This window comes from Phalangium opilio, unplaced genomic scaffold (assembly GCF_054372755.1).
Source record: "Phalangium opilio isolate 3A_F unplaced genomic scaffold, DU_Popi_V2 ptg000209l_1, whole genome shotgun sequence".
NCBI lineage: Eukaryota > Metazoa > Arthropoda > Arachnida > Opiliones > Phalangiidae > Phalangium > Phalangium opilio.
Window position 1 is genome coordinate 5,331,816 of NW_028324217.1, and position 25,011 is coordinate 5,356,826.

At 39.2% G+C, this 25,011-nt stretch overlaps 3 protein-coding genes and 1 long non-coding RNA gene across 4 annotated transcripts; 3 read left to right on the forward strand and 1 right to left on the reverse strand.

The window, feature by feature from the left end:
• The first annotated feature begins 5,729 nt into the window (after window positions 1–5,729).
• Window positions 5,730–7,613, forward strand: LOC149618620 (fatty acid synthase-like). Its single transcript, XM_089854086.1, has 4 exons — window positions 5,730–6,093; window positions 6,368–6,597; window positions 6,651–6,803; window positions 6,970–7,613. Exons 2-4 carry the CDS (start codon window positions 6,372–6,374, stop codon window positions 7,503–7,505), a joined length of 915 nt encoding a protein of 304 aa, XP_089710212.1. The 5' UTR covers window positions 5,730–6,093; window positions 6,368–6,371; the 3' UTR covers window positions 7,506–7,613.
• A 153-nt stretch (window positions 7,614–7,766) lies between these two features.
• LOC149618621 (fatty acid synthase-like) lies at window positions 7,767–16,861 on the forward strand. The gene is made up of 10 exons (XM_089854515.1): window positions 7,767–7,843; window positions 8,189–9,590; window positions 9,657–11,699; window positions 11,772–12,136; window positions 12,196–12,663; window positions 13,097–14,308; window positions 14,429–14,874; window positions 14,970–15,239; window positions 15,607–15,858; window positions 16,558–16,861. The coding sequence occupies exons 1-10, from the start codon at window positions 7,819–7,821 to the stop codon at window positions 16,675–16,677; spliced, it is 6,603 nt and encodes a 2,200-aa protein (XP_089710641.1). The 5' UTR covers window positions 7,767–7,818; the 3' UTR covers window positions 16,678–16,861.
• A 1,505-nt stretch (window positions 16,862–18,366) lies between these two features.
• On the forward strand, window positions 18,367–18,808 carry LOC149618622 (uncharacterized). The gene is made up of 2 exons (XR_016375171.1): window positions 18,367–18,427; window positions 18,502–18,808. It is a non-coding gene; the product is annotated as an uncharacterized LOC149618622 (long non-coding RNA).
• Window positions 18,809–20,305: 1,497 nt separating this feature from the next.
• Window positions 20,306–25,003, reverse strand: LOC149618623 (phytanoyl-CoA dioxygenase domain-containing protein 1 homolog). Its single transcript, XM_089854218.1, has 10 exons — window positions 24,802–25,003; window positions 24,387–24,600; window positions 24,264–24,311; window positions 23,790–23,845; window positions 23,664–23,726; window positions 23,157–23,178; window positions 22,703–22,828; window positions 22,435–22,563; window positions 20,654–20,780; window positions 20,306–20,583 (listed from the first exon to the last, which is right to left on the reverse strand). The coding sequence occupies exons 1-10, from the start codon at window positions 24,826–24,828 to the stop codon at window positions 20,529–20,531; spliced, it is 867 nt and encodes a 288-aa protein (XP_089710344.1). The 5' UTR covers window positions 24,829–25,003; the 3' UTR covers window positions 20,306–20,528.
• Between the last annotated feature and the right edge of the window lie 8 nt (window positions 25,004–25,011).

Consider the following 25,011-nt stretch of genomic DNA (forward strand, 5'->3'; position numbering starts at 1 on the left):
TCTTATCCTCTGTCATCATTGTTAAGTGATACATAATTCTATTATTGAAAATATACAGCTCTTTTAAATGTACTTTCAAAAATTAATAAATATACTTGACAGTAAATCTCTCATAATTTCGAATTATGCAACTGTGCGTCCGATCTACCCGAGGATTACGGTCTGAGCAAGGTAATGCCATAAGCCTCGTTTTCACACTAAACAGATATATTTAGCATTGGGAAAAAACTTACCTGCAGAAATTTTGAAATGAGAAGAGTCGCATAGTTTTAACTTTTATATCACAGACTATACGCGTCAATTTAGAGATATCTATTACCTCATTTTTTCAGATCGTTGACGGCAGCATTGAATTACACAGTGTAACTGGAAATCACACTTCAATTTTAGAAGAAGAAAGTGCTGTTAAAATAGCGGAGATTATCAACAATAAGCAATTATCATCCGTATAGAAGAGCTTCCCATATTCCTACCATATAATCCACGTTAACTTTATATACTCTTTATGACGCTTATTTTTAGCCACATCGTACATCGTAGATATACGATGAGGCTATTAGTTTGTCCCGCGAGCCTGTGGTGGGGGGGGTGGTGGTTATGGTGGGGGTGGTGGTGGTTTTGGTGGTGGTGGTGGTAGTAGTTTTTCGCGATTCGGAATGTGGTCACTGGTCAGAGTTACCCAAAGAAATGGTTATGTCCTTAGCCACATCGTACATCGTAGATATACGATGAGGCTATTAGTTTGTCCCGCGAGCCTCTGGTGAAGGTGGTGGTGGGTGTGGTGGTGGTGGTAGTAGTTTTTCGCGATTTGGAATGTGGTCAGAGTTACCCAAAGAAATGGTTGTGTACTTAGCCACATCGTACATCGTAGATATACGATGAGGCTATTAGTTTGTCCCGCGAGCCTGTGGTGAAGGTGGTGGTGGTGGTAGTAGTTTTTCGCGATTTGGAATGTGGTCAGAGTTACCCAAAGAAAAGGTTATTTTATGCCTTTAGCAGTGTAAAATTTTTCGTTCGTCATTGAAGGGAGAGTGAATGTGAGGTTATATTTTTCATTCGTGTATTTTAAAAGGATGGGGATTATAATAGTAAGTTTAAGCATTGCATTTAATTGTGCAGGTAAGGCTAAGATTTGTGAATTGTGGTTTACGTTTGATCGATATATTTAAAGCTAGAGAGAGAGGATTTTAGTATTGCCTTAATTTAAATGGAAGGTTTAATACTCCCTTTATAATTCCGGTCACCCGTGGGCAATAAAGGTTTCACGCTTTCAATCTCGCTCCCCTATCGAGGGTTATTTTTAAAAAGCAAAAGTAAGTATTTATCGACGTTATATTTTGAATGGTGCTTATTATTAGAATTTACGTGTATTTCTCCTCAAATCGAGAAGAATTTTGAAAAAGTACTAGCTTGTGGCCCCGGATATTACAATTATAACATAAGTAAATTTATAGAAGTAAGGATTAGGGGGTTATAATTTTTTTTAAGGCATTGAGGGGCTATTCTCTGTGATTATCTGTACTTCTTTTAATGGGAATTTCGTTTTGCCACTGTTAAAGGATGCGCATCCTGGGGGTACTCACTCACGTTTTCCGTTCGTGTCACACTATAATTATAACTGAAGTAAAAAAAATTCAGTAATAATTTTAACACAGTATCGCATCGAGGGGCTATTCACTCAAATTTTTTGTACTCCAGTATGGTACGATGTGGCTGCTAATACGAGCCCTTGGGTCGTCTTGTTTATATTATACGATCGAACTGGCATTGCTATGTAATTTTCGTAATCGGGGATTAATATGTTGATATATAGTATCACAAGTAGAATAATCTTACACCAAGTTCCTATGTAAGATTTTTTTGCCGTAGCCTCTGTGTCTGAAAGTTCTGACGTTAAGCTTTTTAAAGTTCCCAACGGAGCTCGCGTGAATGGAGAGATAAAATTTCTAAAATATCGGCCACGACCGAGAACGAGCTTTTGAAGCAGCGCTCCACAGCGGTGGGGAGTGAAGTTAAACAGGCGGGGTTAATTTTTTTATCCGAGCAAGTTCAAGCATGGAGGGTTCATCCAAGTGCACGGTGTTTGCGTTTTTTATAGTATCGTGTGGAGTGCAAACGTTTTTAAAGAGGGTGATTAATTCGACATAATTAGAAGCCGACGGAATTATATTTTTCTGGCACGGAAATACTCTGAGTTCGTTTTGAGAGCCCTTTATCCATTTCTAAATTAATACATATAAACCTAACTTGCTCCGACATAACGTAAACTCCGATCGCCTAAGATCTACGCCAGCGGATCTACGTCTCTATTGGCCGAAAAGCTCAACACAAGTTTCGTAAAAATTCGTACCTTTTTTAAGGGGGGTGGAATTTTTTTAGTTAGACCCAGCTTTCCGCGGCTGATATTAGTTGGCGCCGAGAAAAAATGTTAGTAGAGAAAAACTTTGGGTGTTCAACTACCATTTACTCTACAGTAAATACATTCGGCCTAGCCTTGGGATATCAGGTTTTAGGAACATTCGAGATGAGACGTTCGTTAGAGATAACCTGACACACATTACCCTCATTCCTAGGCTGGAAAGCTATGTCCTTTTAGATCATCTCCTTTTGATAGTATAATTAAAGAAATTATGCCATAAATCTTTCTCCACCTCATTATTTTGTGTCCGTCGTAGGTCGGCATTCGGCTAGTAGGTAACTCGTGCCCGTTTTGAAATGTAAGAGAAAATGAAGCATTTCGTCACGATACAAAATTTTTTTTTTCGGTGTTTTGAGTAAATATTTATATCTTGAAATTAATTTCCTCCTCATAAAAAAGATAGAAATCTTATCGGTTTATATGTTGCGTTCACGGGCGATAAAAGTCACCTGATAACAGTAAGTTTAACCAAAAGGAGATGATCTAAAAGGACATAGCTTTCCAGCCTAGGAATGAGGGTAATGTGTGTCAGGTTATCTCTAACGAACGTCTCATCTCGAATGTTCCTAAAACCTGATATCCCAAGGCTAGGCCGAATGTATTTACTGTAGAGTAAATGGTAGTTGAACACCCAAAGTTTTTCTCTACTAAAATTTTTTCTCGGCGCCAACTAATATCAGCCGCGGAAAGCTGGGTCTAACTAAAAAAATTCCACCCCCCTTAAAAAAGGTACGAATTTTTACGAAACTTGTGTTGAGCTTTTCGGCCAATAGAGACGTAGATCCGCTGGCGTAGATCTTAGGCGATCGGAGTTTACGTTATGTCGGAGCAAGTTAGGTTTATATGTATTAATTTAGAAATGGATAAAGGGCTCTCAAAACGAACTCAGAGTATTTCCGTGCCAGAAAAATATAATTCCGTCGGCTACTGATTATGTCGAATTAATCACCCTCTTTAAAAACGTTTGCACTCCACACGATACTATAAAAAACGCAAACACCGTGCACTTGGATGAACCCTCCATGCTTGAACTTGCTCGGATAAAAAAGTTAACCCCGCCTGTTTAACTTCACTCCCCACCGCTGTGGAGCGCTGCTTCAAAAGCTCGTTCTCGGTCGTGGCCGATATTTTAGAAATTTTATCTCTCCATTCACGCGAGCTCCGTTGGGAACTTTAAAAAGCTTAACGTCAGAACTTTCAGACACAGAGGCTACGGCAAAAAATCTTACATAGGAACTTGGTGTAAGATTATTCTACTTGTGGTTTAACACACAATGAAAGTATATTTCTGAAAATATATATTTCCCCCAACTTGCTTGTCATTTGTCAAATTTTTCGTAGAAGTGACCACTGGTGAGGCAGAGACGTATTGTCACCAAGTCGGGGTTTTTTTTTTATTTTAGAGATGTACAGAAGTTGACCATTCCGATTCACAAAATGACCATATCTAAATGGACTTGGTAATCCGGACTTAGCTCCACTACTTCCGCCATTTTCCGTCCTTTTTTTATTGTTCGAAGTTTGACAGCTGTTTTAGCTACTATTACTGCATGGTGAGTGCAAATGACTCGTTTTAAAATTGCGTCGACCTGTTTAAAAATTGGTTTGTCAAAGATTTTCTTCCCTATAACAAGAAACTTAGCTTTAAGGCATGGTGTCGTACATATTGAATTTATATTACCTGTGCTAGTGAGAGATATCATTTGTTTTTAAGACATGTTCTATTAGTATGAAACAACCTATACTTCGTAATACTTGAGACTCGCACTGAGAGCTAGTTCGAGAACGACGCGTCAATTGACTACAATCGGTTTTGCAGTCCATCTTCTCCTATTTAGTCTGTACTAAGCCTTTGACAGTGCTTCACCAGGCGTCGTTTCACCAGAATCTATGATGTTCCACCTATGTCACTTCATAAGAAGCTCTCAGTAACGGGTGACATATCTTATGAACTCGTGGTCAGACTGAGTGAAAAGTGTCAAATAACATGGGAACCGTCCATAAACTACGTCACGCAAAAAAAAGCAGTTTCTACCCCCCGTTCGTTACGTTTTCTCATATCCCTCCCCTAAAAAACCACGCCACATTTCCTTAACCCCGCCCCCTCCCAACACACTGATTTGTCTTAATTTACAAATATAATTTGATTACTTTGAAATAGGTCCTTGTTTCTTGAGAAATATTTTGGTCGTCTTGAAATACCTGCCTCTTATACCGTCATTGTAACAAAATTAATGTTAAATGTGACGTCACGCATGGAAGAACCCCTCCCCTCCCCCTTGTCACTGACCGTCACAAATTTAGAGCCCCCTAAAAGTGTACGTTCAAAGGTAGAAGTGTGCCCAATCTGGCAATGAAAAAGTAGTAAATCGGTAGAACGACACCCATTATTATTTGTTAATTAACGTTGTTAAACCAATTCTGCCAAAAAATAATTTGTTTTCGTCTTAGGTGCAATTTATTTATCGATGTAATCTGTTTCGATTTTTAAAATCAAAAAGAGATAGTTGCTGGGCGTTTCACAATGGCGAAAGGTCTCCCGTCCATTAATATAAGCATAAGCAAGACAGAATAATAAGACGCGTTTAACCGCAGGGAAACTATGAAAATAATGGTGTTGAAATGAGCTTTCTAGACATGAATATTTAATTACGATCTAAACCAATATTGTATCTTTTCCTTTTATTTAACTTAAATTATAAATTTATATATATATATATAAAATTGTCACATTCAGCGGGATTTAGTCGAGGTTTAGAACTGCTGTGTCTCATAGTCCACTCCAGGACTTAACATTTACAAAAGTAATTTTCATAGATCAAGTTATATCTAACACCTTGAATCACTAATATAGTTTATAAGAATCGTTCAATTCAAGTTTATCGAAGTTTGATTTACAGCACAAATTAAACAACGGGTACGTTGGATGACTTGATTTTTATTTTCTCTCAAAAATGACTAATTATGGGCATGTTATTACGTGGGTGTTTTTTAACTGTTAAACAAATTGGCTTGACCAGAAGTCCATCAAATTAGCCTAGGAAGTAATCAAAAACGAGGTTTGGGACTTTCCTCTCTTGTGTAGCAATACTGAAGAAGGGCGACACATTCGCCACCTCGTGATAATTTTTCTCAGATCTCCGGTTTAGGTGCGACTCTTACGCCAAAATTTACTCTACCAATAGAGAAAAAACTATTGGCTGAAAATGAACACTGTATCTCTAATGGGATCGGAAAACGCCCAATTCCACTGTAAAACTGAGCCCTCCTTAGCATAGAATCAAGAGAAAGGATGTGGGATGTGAATTTTGGAACAGTCAAGGTCATTCCGTTTTTCATGACTCTTCCTAAACCTATTGAAAAAAAACGACCTTGGCCGTTCCCTTTTTTATAAAGCAAACAATCTACCCTTTAGAGATCCAGCGTTCATGAGCTGAAGAAGTCACGCCCGATCACGTGAAGAAAGACTTCCTCGAGATTTCTAACAGTTATAGGAGAGGGGGAAAAATTTAACCCCCTATCCATGGAGTTAGAAGGAGTTCTTACCCCAGCAGAGACGTATACGCTATACCAGCATTTGAAATTGTTTACTTCCTTGGCTAATTTAATGGACTTCTGGCTTGACGTTTATTCTTGAAGCTTTTTTTCCACTCTTTATTGGTGAAAATTTTAACGTAAATGTTGAACTTTGACGAGTGTAAATCCTCAATGAGTTAAAAAACGAATTTTAACTGTTTTTCTTTAAATATTGATTCAAATCTATGAATTTGCAGTTCTTGCTTATGTTTCGTACATAAAATTTCGTGCCTTTAACTCTAGATCGGCTTAATTTGCAATATATTTAAAAACAAAAATAGTTATGGGAAAGTGGGAATTTCACTCAAGTCGCTTGATTAGATCTGAATTAAAATGTTTAATTCTAATTTGTGAATTAATACAATTTAAAAGGACCATGTGGGAAAATAATGATTTCAAACCGGAAACTCTCCTTGAGGCAAACCATGATGACAAGAACGCAAGACCAAGCTACAAGATGCCAAAGTGGGAACTCGAAGACGACATTGTCATTTCCGGAATATCCGGACGCTTCCCAAAAAGTGACAACATGGAAGAATTTGAAAGTAACTTGTTTAACAAGGTGGACCTCGTATCGGAGGATGGCGTCCGTTGGAAATCAGGTAACCCCTTTTAAACATTAACGTATAATTGTTATTTAAACTATTTTTGGTAGGTTTATTCGGAATTCCATCTCGACAGGGAAGACTGAACGATATCACCAAGTTTGATGCCGATTATTTTGGTCTTGATGAAAAACTGGTCGAAAATATGGATTGCCAACAACGAATTCTGTTGGAGGTAGTCTACGAGGCCATTGTAGATGCTGGTAAGAATTTTACAACACATTGAAAACTCCGTAGTGCTTTTTCCCAGAGTATAATTGCTTAAGATTCTAATAATAATCTACCGAGTGGCTACTACACATCATTATAATTCTTAGAGATTACCAAATTTATTTTCTTGAGTTTAATTGGTATACCTATTGCTCCTAGGGTATAGTGCTCAATCTCTACGAGGCAAAAACATTGGAGTGTTTCTTGGTCAGTGCCTCTCCGAGACTGAAGAAGCTTTCTCTCTCGATGTTGATAAGATTTGCGGAATAATTCCTTTGAGTAGTACCCGATCTATTGCGTCTAAAAGAATCTCATTCGCGTACGACTTCAGAGGTCCGAGTTTAGCTATTGACACCGCGTGCTCTTCCTCTTTGTACGCTTTCCATCAAGCCGTTCTCTCAATGCGTAGCAACCAGTGTGAAGCCGCCATTGTTTGCGGTACGACAGTCATATTGAAAGCTGCCGCAGCTCTACAGTTTCACTCCCTGGGTTTGTTGAGCAAAGACGGTAAATCCAAGGCTTTCGACAACAGCGCAAATGGTTACGTTCGATCTGAAACCATTGCAGCGGTACTTTTACAGAAATCCAAAGATGCCCGCAGAGTCTACGCAACTGTCGTTCATACCAAAATCAACGCTGACGGCATGAAAAATGAAGGTATGTTAGTGCAATCAGTTCTTTTCCCCAAAATTTAAAATTTATCAAGAGATAAATCGTAATCAGTATTATGCCATGCTGTGTCAGCATAGCAATAGCTAGGGTTCGTTAGATGATCAATCACCAAGATTATACAAATATTTGGTTTTAAATGTTTTCCTAATGCAAATTGTTTTGCAGGAATTACTTTTCCATCTTCTCAAATGCAAGAAAGTTTGTTAAGAGCTGTATTGGGCGAAGCAAATTTGAACGGAAATGATTATTCTTACCTCGAAGCTCACGGCACTGGTACCAAATTCAATACTCCGCAACAGAAAAGAGCCTCTACTAATTGGTTCAATTAAATCAAACATGGGACACGCTGAAGGAAGCTCCGGTATGTTGTTACTTTATGCAATTATGGTGAAAAAAAACGAAAAAAAAATACATACATTATAAAAAATACTTTATAACCATGCCTTTTAAACTGAAGATTTGAATATATGTAACATCATTTGAGGTTCTTAGGGGCCAACCAGTCCTCTAAAATTGTCGCACGATTTGCTTAAATCTCATAAGATATTTTTACAATAGAAAGGAAGTAACTAGTAAGACGCTGTACAACATTTAAATAATACAAAACATCTTAATTAATACAGCATCTTCAAGTATTTCATATAGCCCATAATTACTGTTATTTGAAAAAAAATAATTCGTCAAACTGAAAATATTTCTCTTCCAGGACTTGTGTCCATAGCGAAAGTGCTAATTGCCATGGAGACCGGACTTATTCCGCCCAATCTGCATTACAATACTCCTAATACTAATATTGCGACCTTATTGGATGGGCGTTTGAAGGTAGTTACCGAAGCAACACCTTTAAAAGCCGGTGCTGTAGTGGGTATCAACAGTTTTGGATTTGGCGGAGCGAATGCTCACATTATATTGAAAGGCAGCCCAGAAGGAAACAATAAACGATCTTCCTCGAGAACCATTCCACGATTGGCTTTATGCTGCGGACGAACGAAAGAAGCCGTAGAGAACGTTTTTGACCAGATTCGTAAGCAAAGATTCACGGACGAAGCTTTGACACTACTAGAAGAGACTTCCAAAGCCCCAACGAGTGGAATGCCGTACAGAGGATTCATGCTGATTAAAAATATCATGGAAAATCTCACAAATCATATTGAGCTAGCGTCATCGACTATTCGACCCGTATGGTTTGTATTTTCTGGACTGGATTCTCAGTGGCCGACGGCGACTAAAGAAATGATGCAATTGAAGCCTTTTGCAAATTCAATAAGACGATCAGCCGAGATATTAAAACCATTGGACTATGACCTGCTTGATATAATTAACAAAGGTCTAAATGAAAATTGCAGCCTCCTAACATCCTTCGTCTCGATGGTAGTCACTCAGATCGCCTTAGTGGATGTGTTGAGAGATCTACATATCTTTCCAGAAGGTATAGTTGGACACTCTGTCGGTGAATTTGCTTGCGCTTATGCGGATGGTAGTTTTACTGCAAAAGAAACTATTCTGGCCGCTTACTGGACTGCCAGGTGTTGCGAACGTGCACAAATACCAGTAGGAGAAATGGCTGTTGTCGGAATATCGTGGCGCGAGGCTAACTATCTTTGTCCGGAAGGCGTATTTCCAGTCTGTAATAATTCCACGGATTGCGTTACAATAGCTGGACCTCCTCATAGCCTTAGAGAATTTCTTGGCGAAATGCGGTCCCAAGGAGTTTTTGTTAAAGAAGTTGAATGTTTTCAGCTGCCCTTCCATAGTCCCTATATCAGCCCACTCGGAAAAGAATTGTCAAATACACTGAATATAGTTATTTCTAATGGTCAGCCACGAAAAAGCCGTTGGATTAGTTCATCAATACTTGACGGAGCGTTGAAAACTCCATTGGTTGAATTATGCTCTCCAGAATATTTTGCCAACACCGTAACATCGCCAGTCTTTTTTGACGAAGCCATGAAGCATGTCCCAAAGAATGCACTTGTCATAGAGATAGCCTGTCAAGGCATTCTGGAATCCATTGTCAAAGAAGCGCTCGGGGCGGAGTGTGAATACATTTCGTTGATGACTAAATCAGACACGGAAGATCTAACATTTTTCTTGTCATCAATTGGAAAGTGAGTTATATTTAATCGAGTAACTTCGTCTTCGTCAAGTTTCTAATTTAACCTACTTCTTGTTAGGTTATACAACTTGGGTCTAAACCCAGCAGCGAGGAATTTGTATTCCCCAATATCTTATCCAGTCCCTCGTGGAACTCCTAGACTCTCAACTCTTGTGAAATGGAACCACTCTAAATCCCACAAAGTTCCAATGATGAATAACTTTTTGGACACTAAACCGACCTTGGTAAATCCATTTTACGCAAACTCGTCCAGTAGTTTCGAGGAGGACTATTACATTGTGGGCCATAAAATTGATGGACGTGTATTGTACCCAGCGACTGGCTATCTCTTGTTGGCTTGGAAAACCCTGGCCAAACACGAGATGAGTGATTTCGATACCTTACCCGTCGTTTTTGAAGACGTCTTTTTTCATCGTGCAACTATCATGCCGGATACAGGCTACGTAACATTCAAAGTAGCCCTGTACCAAAATAGACAATTCAAAATTTGCGAAGGAAGTTCTGTGGTTGTCAGCGGTAAGATCTATGTACCAGAAGACCCGTCCTTGAATTTGGAAAATGAAATCAAGAAATCACCCCTGAGAAAGGACATGGTTAGGGATTTCATATTAAATAAGAAAGAATTTTACAAGGAACTGCTTCTGAGAGGATACGAGTACGGACCCACTTTCCAGGGAGTTATTGAAGTAGAGTCAAACAGTTTGAATGGCAAGTTACGATGGGATGGCAATTGGGTGACATTCATGGATGCTATGCTTCAATTTCCAATCCTCGGTCAGAAAAACCGAGGGCTTTATCTACCAACAAATTTACAACGGGTTAAAATTGATCCTAGGAAGCAACCGATCGCTGCTCAAGTCTCAGAACTAGAAATATTTTTTGATCCTTACATAAACTCGTGTTCTTCTGGAGGAGTAGAATTGGAGGGACTTGGCGTTAGCGCAACAGCACGTCGTCAAGGCGCTCAGAGTCCCCCGATTCTTGAAGAATGTAAATTCGTTCCTAACAACGACTTCAACATTTTGACAAACCATGAGAAAAAGGTTCTGGTTGAATATAAAAATGTTACTTCTGCAGTTTGTAGAAAGATCTTGAAAGCCAGTGGCAAGAATGAAGCGCAAATACTGGAATTTTTACGTGGCTCTAAAGAAGCGTCTGACGATCTGGTCAGTTCGTACTTGAACAAAACGTCCGATGAGCACAGCATTCTGAAAACTTTGAAAGAGATTCTTCATTTCCTTTTGTCTCCCAGAAAAACCCATGACCTGGAAGGGACCATAGATAAGGTAGTTGAAAATAACAAGACGTTACTCGCAAAGGACATCCTCACAACATCCTTGTTGAATGAGAAATGTTTAAGGGCATCCTTGGATTTGGTAGTAGAAAACACGCCAAACATGCTTAAACTGAATATATTGGAGTTAGCTGTTGAAACCACGATTGCACCATACTTGCTTGACTACGTCAGCAAATACCACCTGGTCACGCGAGCCAATTACACCGTCGGAGAAGCCGTAAAAGATTGTAGCTTGGATTATTCCAGTCTTGGTGACAATGCCAACGTAATTTCCTGGGATTTGTATTCGAAGGAGGGACCTTCGGACGCCTACGACCTGGTTGTTGCTAAGGACCTCCGTGCAGCTGCCCGTCGAGATATATGTCTTAAAACAGCCATGCGATCAATTGCACAGGCAACTAAATGCAATGGTTTCGTGTTTCTGATCGAAAGAACGAGTTTAACACCAGCGGAGATACTTCTTTCTCGCGGTTATGATAAAATCTTATCAGAAGACGACATTGTTGCCGCAAGTAAAAGCGTCGGGCTAAATATGATTGCCAAGAAATCGGATAGCCTATCTTCAAATCTTTATATATTGAGGAAACAAAGGGCTTTATTAGATGCGATTCCCAAACAGACGGTATTGAGGATAGATAACCATAATTACGATACTTGGGTTGAGCCTTTGAAAGAAGCAGTGAAAAATCTAGATGGTTCTTCTGAAGGTGAAAATTTGTGGTTGTTCGCAAATAACACTGATACCGGAATTATAGGCTTGGTCAACTGTCTTCGACAAGAAACTGGTGGTGGGCAGAAAATACGGTACGCGTTAGACTTGTCCGACGTGTGATATGACTAATATATGTTGTTCTGAAAAATTGCTACATTTTTTAGATGCGTCTTCAATGGAAACTACGAAGAGCCTCTTCCACAATTTGACCCATCCGTCCCATTTTATGCCGAAGTAGTTAAGAAGAATCTTTTGGTCAATGTGAGAAGAAGTGGCCAATGGGGTACCTTTCGTCATTTTGGTCTTCCTCCTCCAAACGAGAGTTCTACTGTCTTGACTCAACATGCCCTCGTCAATGTTCTAACTCGTGGTGACTTGTCGACCTTAAGATGGATTATGTCTCCTCTTAGTTTTCACAACGACAAGATCAGTCAACCTGATACAAAACTGTGTGAAATTTATTACTCTTCATTAAACTTTCGAGACATCATGATAGCCACAGGAAAACTTCCAGCAAACGCTCTTCCCGGTAAGACTTATTTCAGTATTTGTTTAAGACATGGAACTGTAACTCCTTGTTTTCGTAAGGTAATTTGTCACCCAATGAATGCATTTTGGGCTTCGAATTCTCTGGTCGAGAAGACACTCAAGAAGGTAGGCGCGTTATGGGAATAGTAAGTAGCAAAGCAATAGCCACAAAAGTGCTAGCAGACAATAGCTTCCTCTGGGAGGTGCCCGACCACTGGACATTGGAAGAAGCGAGTACCGTTCCATTGGCGTACAGTACGGCGTACAGTACGGCGTACTATGCTTTAATTATTCGAGGGAAAATAAAACCTGGCGAAAGTGTTCTAATTCATTCCGGAAGTGGTGGAGTTGGACAGGCGGCCATTGCAGTCTGTTTAAGCATGGGCTGTCAAGTTTTCACCACTGTGGGTTCGAAGGAAAAGCGAGAGTACCTTAAGAAGCGTTTCCCACAATTAAAAGACAACCATTTTAGCAACTCACGAGATGTTTCGTTCGAGTTTGACATTAAAAATGAAACCAACGGAAAAGGTAAGTGTTCTTGCAAAAGCATTGAAACAAAGTGAAACACATGAATAATGTAAACTACAATAATGTAAATAACAATAAGAAAACCACACTTTCCCACCTTCAAATTGCCCATCAAAACCTATCAGAAGAACAATTCCTGAGTTTAAGCCGTCCAACTCATTATCTTTGCAAGAAAAAATTTGTTAGCATTTTATGTGTCCTTACTCACAGAGCTATAGATTTAAATATACGTATATATATATTGCAATTTCAGTAAATATTTCTTGAATCGTTTCAAATTATGTCATTTTACAATTTCTACTCGCTTTGTACAATTGAAACAGCAGTCCACATATGCAAGTTTTGAAGTTATTAGTATATTATTGTACTTGAAAAGGCCAGACAGTGAACATCTATGAAAGATGTTTTTACATTTTTATTGACTAAATTGTAGGAGTTGACTTGGTTCTGAATTCTTTATCGGAAGAAAAGCTTCTAGCAAGCGTACGTTGTTTAGCACCGTTAGGACGTTTTTTGGAGATTGGCAAGTATGATCTTTCCAAGAACACCCCACTAGGCATGTCAGCCTTCCTTAAGAATATAACCTTTCATGGAGTTCTTTTGGACGCATACTTCGAGAAAAACGTGGCTAACGCTGTAGCCAAACGACAAATTGGTGAATTAGTAAAAGAAGGCATTAAAAATGGCACCGTTCGACCGCTCGAAAGGACCGTCTTTGCCTCGAATCAAGTTGAGGACGCCTTTCGTTTCATGGCCAGCGGAAAACACATTGGCAAGGTTGTCATTAAAATTCGTGAGGAAGAGAAGTTGAAGAAAATCAGACCCACTCCCATTTTAATACCGGCAATCCCTAAAACGCACTGTAACCCGGAAAAAACATATATCATAACTGGTGGGCTGGGAGGATTCGGTTTGGAGCTGGCCAATTGGCTGATCGAACAAGGCTGCCATAAATTGTTACTTACGTCGAGAACAGGTGTTCGAACTGGTTACCAAAGAGTTAGCCTCAAGAAATGGAGCAATAATGGAGTTGTTGTTAAAGTCTCCACGAATGACGCCACGACTAAGGAAGGTGCCGACGCCCTCATTCGGGAGGCCCAGGAGATTGGTCCTGTTGGTGGGGTCTTTAACTTAGCCATGGTTTTAAAAGACGCAGTTCTGGGAAATCAATCTGTGGAAAACTTTGTCGCAGTCACCGATCCGAAAGTAAAAGGCACGATTCACTTAGATCAAGTCACCCGAACGATGTGCCCAGATCTGGATTGGTTTGTAGTCTTCTCTTCGGTCACTTCTGGTAGAGGCAACATTGGACAGACTAACTACGGTTTCGCCAACTCGACCATGGAAAGGATTTGCGAGCGAAGACAAAAGGATGGTCTTCCTGGATTGGCAATTCAATGGGGAGCCATCGGTGACGTAGGCGTTGTAATGGAAACGATGGGTGGAAACGATATCGTGATTGGTGGATCACTACCACAGAGGATGCACTCGTGTTTATCCACTCTCGACTATTTTCTGCAAGTATCAAATCAAGCCTTGCTCAACAAGAAGGGTATGGCTGTCGTCTCCAGTATTGTACCGGCTGAGAAAAATAAGTCTTTAGGTTCGAAGAAGGACATCATTGGATCAATTTCTCGCATATTAGGTGAGTCATGAACAATATATTTGATTAATTCTTTACAATTTGGAATTTGTAATATTCTGGCGAACGTATATGACCGTTATTTTAATTGCTTTTTTTAATGTAAAATTTATTTTAATTTAGGTTTGAATGACATGAACAGTTTAAACAGAGACACGACTCTCGGTGAGCTTGGCCTCGATTCTCTCATGGCTGTGGAAGTTAGACAGATGCTTGAAAGAGAATATGAGCTCAATCTGTCCATGCAAGAAATTCGAGACTTGAGCATCGATACCTTGGTTAAGATTGGTTCAGAGCAAGTAATCGCAACCGAGCCTTGTTCGGCGGACAACTCCAAAAAAGGATCAAAAATCAACGCAACAGCTCACAATTCACTGTTTCCTTCTGAGACCATTGTATCACTCAATGACATTAAATCTAATAAACCCGTGTTCATTGTACACCCCATTGAAGGTTATATAGTTCAACTGCAAACAATGAGTTCCCATTTGAATTACTCAGCCATTGGATTGGAAAGCACTTTGGATGCGCCTTTGTCAATTTCAGAACTTGCGAGATATTATGTTGATGTATGTATTTTGTAATTTTGACAAGAATTACAACTAACTAGAAAGAAGAAATTTAGGAGGATCTAATTAGCCAATTGACGTGTACCTTTATTTAGAAAATTCGGGATATTCAATCAGATGGACCCTACCACCTGTGCGGCTACTCATTTGGTGCCTTAGTAGCGTTTGAAATGGCTTTATATCTACAAAAGCAATATGGTCACGAAAAAGGCGTCAAGACGTTAACGCTTCTGGACGGAACTCCTGATATGCTGAAACTCATGACCAAGGAGGACTTCGGTGATCTGAAAACCTTTCAAGAAAAGGGAGCTTTTCTAGTAATGGAAAAGCTTGCGAAAATATACATAGGCAACGAGGATACTGTGGTAAATGTTATAATGACTCTTGACTGAAATAACACAGTACATAAGTGTGGGTCTGGCGTAATAGAGGCATGGCTTATTGGATGTCTATTTATCGTGTAATGAGACGCCAATTTACCGGACCGCATTTTAGAAGATGATAGTAGCAAATGTCCTTACGACCCATATTTGTGTAGAGCGTGATGGCTCTGTTTAATACGAGTTTTAAAAGTGATCATACTTACATGAATATGGGTCTGCTTTTACAATAATGTTATCGTCAAATATTTTTTCGGCCCATATTTAAGGAGAGCGTCATAGAAGTCTTACGGTTTTTTTAATACAATTTTTGAAAATGTTCATCATCACGACTACAATTTTACTTTCGCAGAATGTGGATGCCATGAAAACTTTGACTAAGTTTGAAGACCTAAGTGAATTCACTTGCGCTTACTTACGCCAAGTTAAAGGAATGGAAATAAATGGAAAAGATCTCGAAGAAGCTGTAGAGGCCACCTTTCAAAGAATCAACATGATCTATAATTACGAAACTGCTGAAAAATACTTTGGAGACGTTACCTTGGTGAAAGCTACAGAATGGAACAGCGCGTCGGATCTACCTGAAGATTACGGGCTAAGCAAGGTAATGCTTATCTAGTAGCATAAGTTTATAAGATATGTTCCATAAGTATGTCACTACCCATACTTCGTAATGTTAGAGGCTTAATGAGAGCTAGTCCAAGAACGACGTGAGAATTGACCACACTCGGTTTTGCAGTCCATCCTCCTCTTTAGTCTGTACTAAGCCTTTGACAAGGCCTCACTACGCGTCGCTTTACAAGAATCTATGACGTTTCACCTACGTCACTTCATGACAAGCTCTCATTAACGAGTGACACCCTTATGGAACATATCTTATAAACTTATGCTAGTAGTAAGGCGGATGTGTATGAGGGGAAACTGGTTCTGGAAAGGTGGATTTAATAAAACGGGGAAAATGCCGCATGCAGTGGCACGCAACTTCGACGCGCACGCCGTTTGTAAGGGCGCGCGTCACGTGATCGTTTTTAGAAACGAGAGATATTGAAAATTAAAAACTATCTCATGAGGCTAGAACAACGAGGCTTGAACGCATGCGCCAGAACGTACGCTCTCTTGCCGTGAGGGGGTAGCGGTAATCATGGTAACCGGTTAACGGCACTGTACTGTTTTATGAACTGGGGACTTCATGCATTTTGTCTAACTCCGAACCTCCCCTCGTATACAACCTCCATGGATGTAGGAAACTTAACCTCAAGAGTTCCGTTATTTCACGAACTTCTTTCTTTTACATGGTTTTCAGATCGTAGATGGCTCCATTGAATTACACAATGTAACTGGAAAACACAAGACATTTATAGAAGGTGAAAGCGCTGTTAAAGTTGCGGATATAATCAACAAGAAGTTATTATCAGCCTTGTAGGAAAAAGCTTACCATATGAACCAGCCATTTAAGTAGCGTGGTTTAAATAATCCTGGGGATAGTTAAGTTTTATATATATATAATATTACTCTTATCCTCTGTCATAATTGTTAAATGAGACAGAACTGCATTATAGAAATTTCAAATGTAATTTCAAAAATTAATAAATATACTTGACGGTAAATCTCTCTTAATCTCTGAATAATTTGAGTTTCGTTTCAGATTTTACCACTATTGTAAGAATATCAAGATCACGTGTCTTTCTCTCCATGGATATGTATAAATACTAATGTATTATGGCTTCCCAACTAGGCCCAAAAGCCGGTCACCAAATACGCGTTACACCCGCCGATGTGAGACAGATGTAAATCGAGACGAAAGTAGCTAGGTCAGGTGGTGAAAATGAGAATCGCCAATGCGGGTTTGAAAAATCGCCATGCGCAGAGGGAAATAAAATACGACTTTCTCTCTCACTCACAAGGCTTGGTGGGGGAGGTCATATTTATTTGGTTCTAAACGGGCACCTAAGCGAAATGCCACGTAGAAGTCCAGAGATGGGAATCCATAATATGATAGTATTTATACATATCCATGGTCTTTCCACATCAACTCTGCTAGCAACGTTAAGTTTAATACCGTTTTCCATTAGCTGCTCACACTCTAACTTCATGGAGCAAAAGTATTGAGACACTGATGCTGTTAATCCATTCTCTATCCAATAAAACTACTCCATGGGAAATACCAATTAAAAAACTGCTTAAGCTTTGACTGTGTCACCTTACCTGCTTTAAAATAGGCCATTTTGGCTTGAATCTTAAAAAATGATAGGATGTAGGAAAACTTGGTAGGCCTAACAGCTCAGTCGATACAAAAAATATTCCGCGGTATGCACGAGCGAGAGTAGATTGGAATTCTAGTATGTCATTGGCCATTCTAATTTTCAAGGCACTGTAGGAAAACGGCTGGGATTATTGTAACATACATAGAATCAGAAGTAAATAGGGGGAAGTACGTTTCTCCAGCTTTAGCTAGTGTAAGGCGTCCCTTTATTGTAAAATCACGCTTTGCGGCCCAAAATTTGAATTCGTCCAATGAGAGTGAGGCAACCTATCCAGGGAAATTTTCATTCATGCGCCACCACTCGGTCATAAAGTTCACTATTCAGGCTAGTTGTGTTGTTAAGCTTAGGCAGAGGCTTAAGTTTTTTTTTTTTTTTTTGTTCCTTTAATAAAAGTCGAGCTAGGGCTGAGGCAGCCATACAGCTCCCTACATACAAAACAGGTTTATATCACATTATCGCATATCACATTGTCATATCACAGTAAAAAATAGGTAGTTAATTTTTTTTTTTTTTTTTTAAATAGGTAGTGAACTCTTAAAGTTGCAAGTGAGCCCTTAGTCGGGTTTTAAATAGAGCAATGGACCGGACTGATATCACATCCTCGGGGAGGGCGTTCCAAAGGGGAATTGTGCGACGGAAGAATGAATGTTTTAATACATCGGTCTTGAAAGGTTTCAGAAACAATTTGCGGGAGTGACCTCTAGTGTTAATGGAACGGGGTGCTTGAATAAAATGAGATTGGGAGGGGTCAATTAAAATTTTGAATAGACTAATAAGGTCCAGGTAAGAACGTCGAAGAGTAAGGGAGGGCCAACCGAGGGCTGACACGCGTTGTGCCCTTGGGCGGGATTTTAAAATTTTACGCATCTGATCATTCTGATTCTAATCACATCTAAATTAATATAACCAGTAATATTTAGTTTTATTATTCTATTTTTTTATTTAGAAAACATTCAGTTATTATTAAAAATGTACTAAAACAGGATATCAGGCCGAATAAAATTTTACGCTGTTACCAGCGCCAGGCAGTCGACTCCGTACTCCGTAGTCCCGGTCCCGGTCCGTAGCTTGCCGGGCCGACGGCGACTACAGAGCGAAGGTACGGAGGCTAACAGGAGCCGTCGAGCCGACGAAAAGAAAATAGTTTCGGGGAAATGTATTGATGTATTCATCCGCGAGTTCCCGCCAAAAACGCGGTTGCGGTAAGGCGCGAAAAATACCATAACTCGACGCCTCTCGAAACCCCCTTTGATACGTACTTCCCCCTATTTACTTCTGATAGAATTAAAATTAAGTCATCCTAACTCATTTTTTGACCAAATTTGATTTTGCTCTACTGTGTTCTGCGCATGGTGAGTTGAACGATTTTTTTTTTCGTTGAAATATTTTACGTCTTAGTAGTGTATCGTCTGTTGCACGGAACGGTTGGTAATTTCCGTTTTAAATTTAAAATTCTATAGATAAGGCGCAGACGAATTGTAATCTCTAATCAATAATAATGGAGTTATTGACGAATAAGTTCCCAAAAGACTGACGAAACAACGAAAATCGTAAGGTAATATTTAGTGTTGATATATTTGAACCTTGGCCATTTCAAAGCTATTGTTGCTAGGGTAAGCCTCGATAGCCAAGGCTTAGAACTTCAGTTGTAACGAAATTCAGTTTCAAGTTTTCAACCATTACATAGGCACTTCTCTGGCTTTTCCCTAATGTTAAAGCAGGGATAGATAGACTTTTTTAAGACGGAATAAACAATGTTTGGCCTTTACTTCAGTCCGACTCATAGACGAGTATGTAGTCCCTTCCTTCAACACGTAACCAAAAAATTAAATTTTCTTATTGGCTCACAAAAACTACGTATTGGTGACGTTGCTGACGGGGAGGGCCAAAAATTCGTAATTCCTGTTTACCTCTGTCGCTATGACTACGACCCCTCTTGCGTTGTACCATAGCCCACTCGATCACGCGCGTCACGACGCAAGCTGCTCGCGTTATAGCGGGAGCGCGGATCGAGTGGGCTATGGTTGTACAGATAAGCGTCTTCACAGGGGTTCAAAATGGAGCCGTCTAAATGCGAGGGTTCGGTAATTATTCGGGAATTGTTTTTAATAGCAATTAAGAAGGTAGTTAGTGAATTTGGTGCCGGTGTTTTGGATTTGGAGTACATCTGTAAAGGTGAAAAGTGTTCGCTAATTCTTTCTTAAGCCAATCATTTCTACTATCCTCATGATTTTGTAAACGAATTTGATGAAGTTACCCAAGGCTTAGTGAATGGTCAGGAGTTTTGTGAGCTTAGTGTTTGGTTAAAACCTGTTCGTGCTGTAATATCTATGAAGACCTTTACTCAATTCTAACTCACTTTTAATTTTCTTGGGTCTTCCCCGTTTTTTTTTTCGGTTGCAAGCCCTATGTCTTGTGTAACTTCCATTTTTAAACAATGTTATTTCAAAAATTACAATCCGAGCCCATTCCAACTTGGCAGACGAAGGGGCAGACGACGTTTATTTGACCCGGATATACATACAACGCCATAACAAAAATTAGACCCGCCTCTTCTTTCATACCCCTCCGTCACGGCTAAGGGGGTCGTGGACTAGGACGCGCACCCGAATAACCCTGTTACCCATTCCGTCTTAAAAAAGTCTATCTATCCCTGGTTAAAGTAATGTACTTGGTTCATATAGAAACTTTTCTTTATTAATTTTACCACTCAAAAGTTTCTTAATAAGAACTTGCTAACTGATTTCTCCCTAGAGATGTGGGAAAAAAAAATTCTAAAAACTTGAATTACCCATTTAAATTTTTGTTAAAATTTTAATTTTCAATTCAATTCAAGCAGGGATTTTGTGAGTAAGTTCTAAAAATACTACAATTACTGCTAATTTATTGGTAAAAATGTGTAAGTTGCCATGGTAGAATATAAATCGGAAATTTACAACGAAATTTTCAAATTCCCAGCTCATATCTCTTGTGTCCACACATGCGTGTAATTATAGGTACTCTCGGTAATTTAGGCTTCAACTTCGAACATATTTGGGTAAGGGTTATTCTTTGTGGGTTGCGTCCTGGAAATGAAGATATTATTTACAAAATGTAAATAAATGAACAAATATAAATAATACAATACAAAATTACCAGTTATCCTTGCTCCACTCGGCTTCACCTCTGTCGTAGAGGTGGAATGTATAAGCTGGTCTTGGATAGGGCGAGGTGTTTTTAGAGCTCTTATGAATGACCAATCCATCAATTAGAACGCAAGATCCTAAAGTTAATTAGTGAAATATATTTTTAGTTAAGAAGGCGCGTGTATTTGTACTGAATACATCGTTACACGTGAACCCATGGAGGCAAAGCTTCCTGATGAGCCTTTCTCGTGGCTGTTCATAGTGACCATGAAAGCTTGGATTAATAATAGTTACTATTATCAGAAGTAATATAAGAAACCTCCCTACGGGAGGGAAGTATACAAGGCGCCATAGGCATAACGTTAAAACACGCGAGACATCCTCGAACCGCCAAATACCATATTCAGACACTATTGCTCATGGACAAGGTACGGTAGATCAAAGAGGGTAGAAAGAGGGGGAGTTGAAGCTAGCGGCTTTGGCAAGGCATTTTGGGTGTTCTCGCTTTACTTTTTTATTTATTTGTAATATTTTGCTCCTAATATCCGGTTCACCGTATTTCAACCAATAAGACGTCAGAAAAAGATGCGCGCGCACACCGGAAGCTTAGAGGTAAACTTTCAAAGCGAGAACACTCCAGCCAAGCCTTCTACTCCCCCTCTTTCTACCCTCTTTGGGTAGATCTTAGTCCTTTGATATGGTCGTTGGAAAGGGAAAGAGCAAAAAGCGCTTGAAACTAGTGTAGTCTGCTTAGCCGTCTGTCGTAAAGAAATAGAAGACTCCTGATTTTGCTAATAAATATTCACATACGGTTATTTCGGAACGAAAATCTAGTTTGTTGTGAAGCCAAGAAGAAGATGAAAATTATGAATACAGGAACAAAATTTCGAGATACATAATAACACCATTTTAAAATCTATCTATGTATAGTGTTAGACATATACCTTGACAAGGTAAGGGTTTAATTCAAATTTTATGCAAAGACCTATGAAAATCCTATAATCGAGTCACTGCCTGTTTATTAATGATTGATTATCATCAAAATCTAAAAATGCTGCATGAATTATTTTATTGGAAAAGTTTAAAATTACAATGAGTCTGTGAAATTGACTTAACTTAAGCAGCCGACGCAATCGCGAGATCAGAGAATGTATTCCTACGCTCTACGCGGCGCGGCCCTATTTTTTAAACTTTGTTTACGGCCGTATAAGTGCGCGGCGACATTCGCGGTACGAGGATGTATCGAGAAAAATTCGCCTTTGTATACTTTCCTCCCGAAGGGAGGTTTCTTATATTACTTTTGCTATTATTAATCCAAGATGAAGGCATCGGCGAGTGGGTACAAACTATTTGAAATACGTCCCATGCACCACGTGATGCCAGGGATGCGATGGGAGGGAGTGTTGCTCTAATGTTAAAGAAGCAGTAAAATAAATAGGTGAAAAAAGTTGGGTAGGAATTTTTATCTCTATCTCTCAATTCTTGATAACGCGCACGCGCGAGTGACCGTCAGCGCCCACTTCCAAATCAAAGCCTGTTTTTCAATTTGACGCATGCGCCCGGACACCGCGGCGAGTGACTGAGCCAGCGCAAGAGAGAGACTAGTTTAACCACGAAGCGAACCAACGCGCCTATTCACATTATTACTCCCTCTCGCCTCTCTCCTGGATCGAAGGACTCTGTTTGGAGTAGGACTGGATACCGTGTCCTTATTTTTGGCAAGGTTGCTGCGCCCAAATAATGTTTACCCACTCGCTGATGCCTTCTTTACAGTAACTTTAATTCAAATACCTTTGGGAGCGTTCCCTGGGACATACTTTGATTCGTCACCATAAACCTCCGCTTTCTTTTCGTCATCAATGAACTTCATAGAAGGACCGTTTTCGTCATTAGTTCTAACCCACCTCGAGTACAATTTTCCTATTAATTATCAAAACCTTTATTATGAGCTCGGTTTTAAACTAACGCGGGAAATCTATACTTAATGTTCTAGACTATTAATGTTAAATGATTATAAGGCGAATAATGTTTCATTAATGTTTTCAAAAAACATGATTACCTTTATGGGATCCTGGTTGAAAAAAAAGGCAGCCGTTCTCTTGCGTGGCGTCTTGCATTGGAAACCAAAGACCCACAACCCTAACAGGATCAGTGTTTAAATACGTAGCGTCCTGATGTGGGGCAACTGGTAAAGTTTAATGTTGTGAGAAATATATTGAAGGTAAATAGAAATAACAGAAGGTGAGGTGAAAAATAAAAGGAAGCGTACGCTTCCAAACCGAATTACAGTTACCGCATCAGGTTTTCACTACGAATTAAAGTTATGATAATACTCCAGTATCAAAAATATTGTAACGCATTCGCTATTTTAGAGCGCTAATTGGTCGACTAAAGAGAGACTATGGCGTCGAAAATATCAGTGCCTCGCTTTCAGCTATTTCTAATTGACTTCCGTAATATATGAGAAATTCTGTCGTTCATAATTTTTAATGTCATGTTAAAAATGGTATTACCTTCGCCTCCTCTACCGGCTTGCTGTGAAATTAGAGAAAATTTCAAGACCATGTCAATTTCATTAAAGAGACTGTAAAGCAGGCATCGTGACGGGGATGGTAAATATTATTTGAAAGGCGTCATAGGCACGTGATTGAGGAAATACGTGGTTCAAAGAAGTTTAGTTCGTTTTATTTCAAAAACTACCACTTAGTGGAATAGGCGCTACAATCTCGCAAACAAGGTGATAGTGGATATTGCCTTAATTGATTTCTATCCAAGCTTGTTTTTCGTGTACCCCAGGGTGCTACAAACACACACATGCAGACAAACATCATCACAAAGCTAGGTCTGGTTACATAACCATACCCAGCAAAAAATAGGACAAGGTGTCCATGCAGTTTCACTTCACGTGTAGTCATTTTATCTTGGAGTCATGTGGTGCCTGTGACGCATTTCAAATAATTTTTACCCACAACCCGATGCCAACTTATCAATACCTTTAAGTTCACTACGTAAGCACATACCTTGAAAATGTACATTCCTTGGATAACTGCGGGATCCTTGTATCCAAGTTCTTTCACTAAAGTCTTACATGGTAAATGAAATAATAAGCAAAGGTTTTTCAAATTAAATTACGTTTTGTATGTCACCTTCACTTTGTCGCTGAATGTAACCTTCTTGAAAACCTCATCCCTCCAGTGAAGTGCTAGCGTTTAAAGTCATTATGCTTTAAATTGTATATCTTTACATAAGCTTATAATATTTTCCATAAGTATTGGTACGCCATTGAGGCCTATATTATCATTGCATGTACGAGGAAAATATTGAAGGGGACTGGTGCGCCATCTTGGTTAAATGATTTCTCCTTCCGAAACAGAATAGATTCATATCCTACTGTGATTTTAAGCCCTTTTTCGCGTCAAGTTAAGGGTAGAGAGATAGATCTTAGTAGGCTATCACGGTTTCTGTCTCCTGTAAATCCACCACCAGGAGGCGCTACAAAGGAGCGTGTTTTTACTTTTCAGCAAACATAACTTTACCCATACTTATGGAGTATATTATTGGCTTACTTTGTGATGTTTATGATTTAACACCTTTTTAAATGAAAAATTAATTTCACTTACCGTGGCCCATTTGGTTTACTGATATTTGCTTATCCAAGTTTAGTTTTCCTGCGAAATGTTTTTACAAAGATATAGTAAGTGGTATAATTGGTAGCCTTTTTGAATTGTGAATTGGATTTGTACCATTTTTATCGAGAACGCCTTCTTCCAAGAAAAAGTTCACTTCTTCGGAAGAGTCCATGAAATACTTGTCCGCAACAGATTTTGATTTGAGAAAAATGCACTTGTTGCTTTGTGGGTCATACGCGTCCACTAGTTTGCGTATCTCTTCCTTCATGTTATTCATGTCCTCCTCTGACAGAAAGTTCTCAATGACCGCAAAGCCATTCTTCTCCAGCTGTAAGTTATGCAATATTAGGCCTAGAGCAACACTACAAATTTTGCGTTTAGTGTTTTAGCAATAAATGCCGGTAAAATTTAATAAAGTAATTCCTATATTTGGTTACACTAGTGCTGGGCACTTGGCACATATTAAGGGTATTAAAGTATTTACCCAACTTAGAAACGAAAATACATTGAAAAACGATGTAAAACTTACATCTTGAACAGCTTTTTCGAAAACCATTTTGACGAGATGAGCTCTTGAGTTTCCTTGAACTACAAATTCGAAATTCGCATTTATCAAAGCGACTGAATCCGTTTTATACGAGTTTAAAAGACCAATCTCAATGTCACCGTGAAGTGATAACTAAGTGTTTACTTAAAGTCGGATTAGGAGATTTGTTTTCTGAATGCGTAGTGAAGATTT

Coding starts and splice junctions, on each gene's coding strand:
- LOC149618620 (XM_089854086.1), top strand. CDS start 6,372: ATGTGGGAAAATAATGATTTCAAACCGGAAACTCTCCTTGAGGCAAAC. Junction 6,598..6,650: donor TGGCGTCCGTTGGAAATCAG/GTAACCCCTTTT, acceptor TATTTTTGGTAG/GTTTATTCGGAATTCCATCT. Junction 6,804..6,969: donor CGAGGCCATTGTAGATGCTG/GTAAGAATTTTA, acceptor TATTGCTCCTAG/GGTATAGTGCTCAATCTCTA.
- LOC149618621 (XM_089854515.1), top strand. CDS start 7,819: ATGGGACACGCTGAAGGAAGCTCCG. Junction 11,700..11,771: donor GGTGGTGGGCAGAAAATACG/GTACGCGTTAGA, acceptor TACATTTTTTAG/ATGCGTCTTCAATGGAAACT. Junction 15,240..15,606: donor TAGGCAACGAGGATACTGTG/GTAAATGTTATA, acceptor TTACTTTCGCAG/AATGTGGATGCCATGAAAAC.
- LOC149618623 (XM_089854218.1), bottom strand. CDS start 24,828: ATGGTTTTCGAAAAAGCTGTTCAAGAT. Junction 24,312..24,386: donor AGGCGTTCTCGATAAAAATG/GTACAAATCCAA, acceptor AACATTTCGCAG/GAAAACTAAACTTGGATAAG. Junction 22,829..23,156: donor AGCCGGTAGAGGAGGCGAAG/GTAATACCATTT, acceptor AAACTTTACCAG/TTGCCCCACATCAGGACGCT.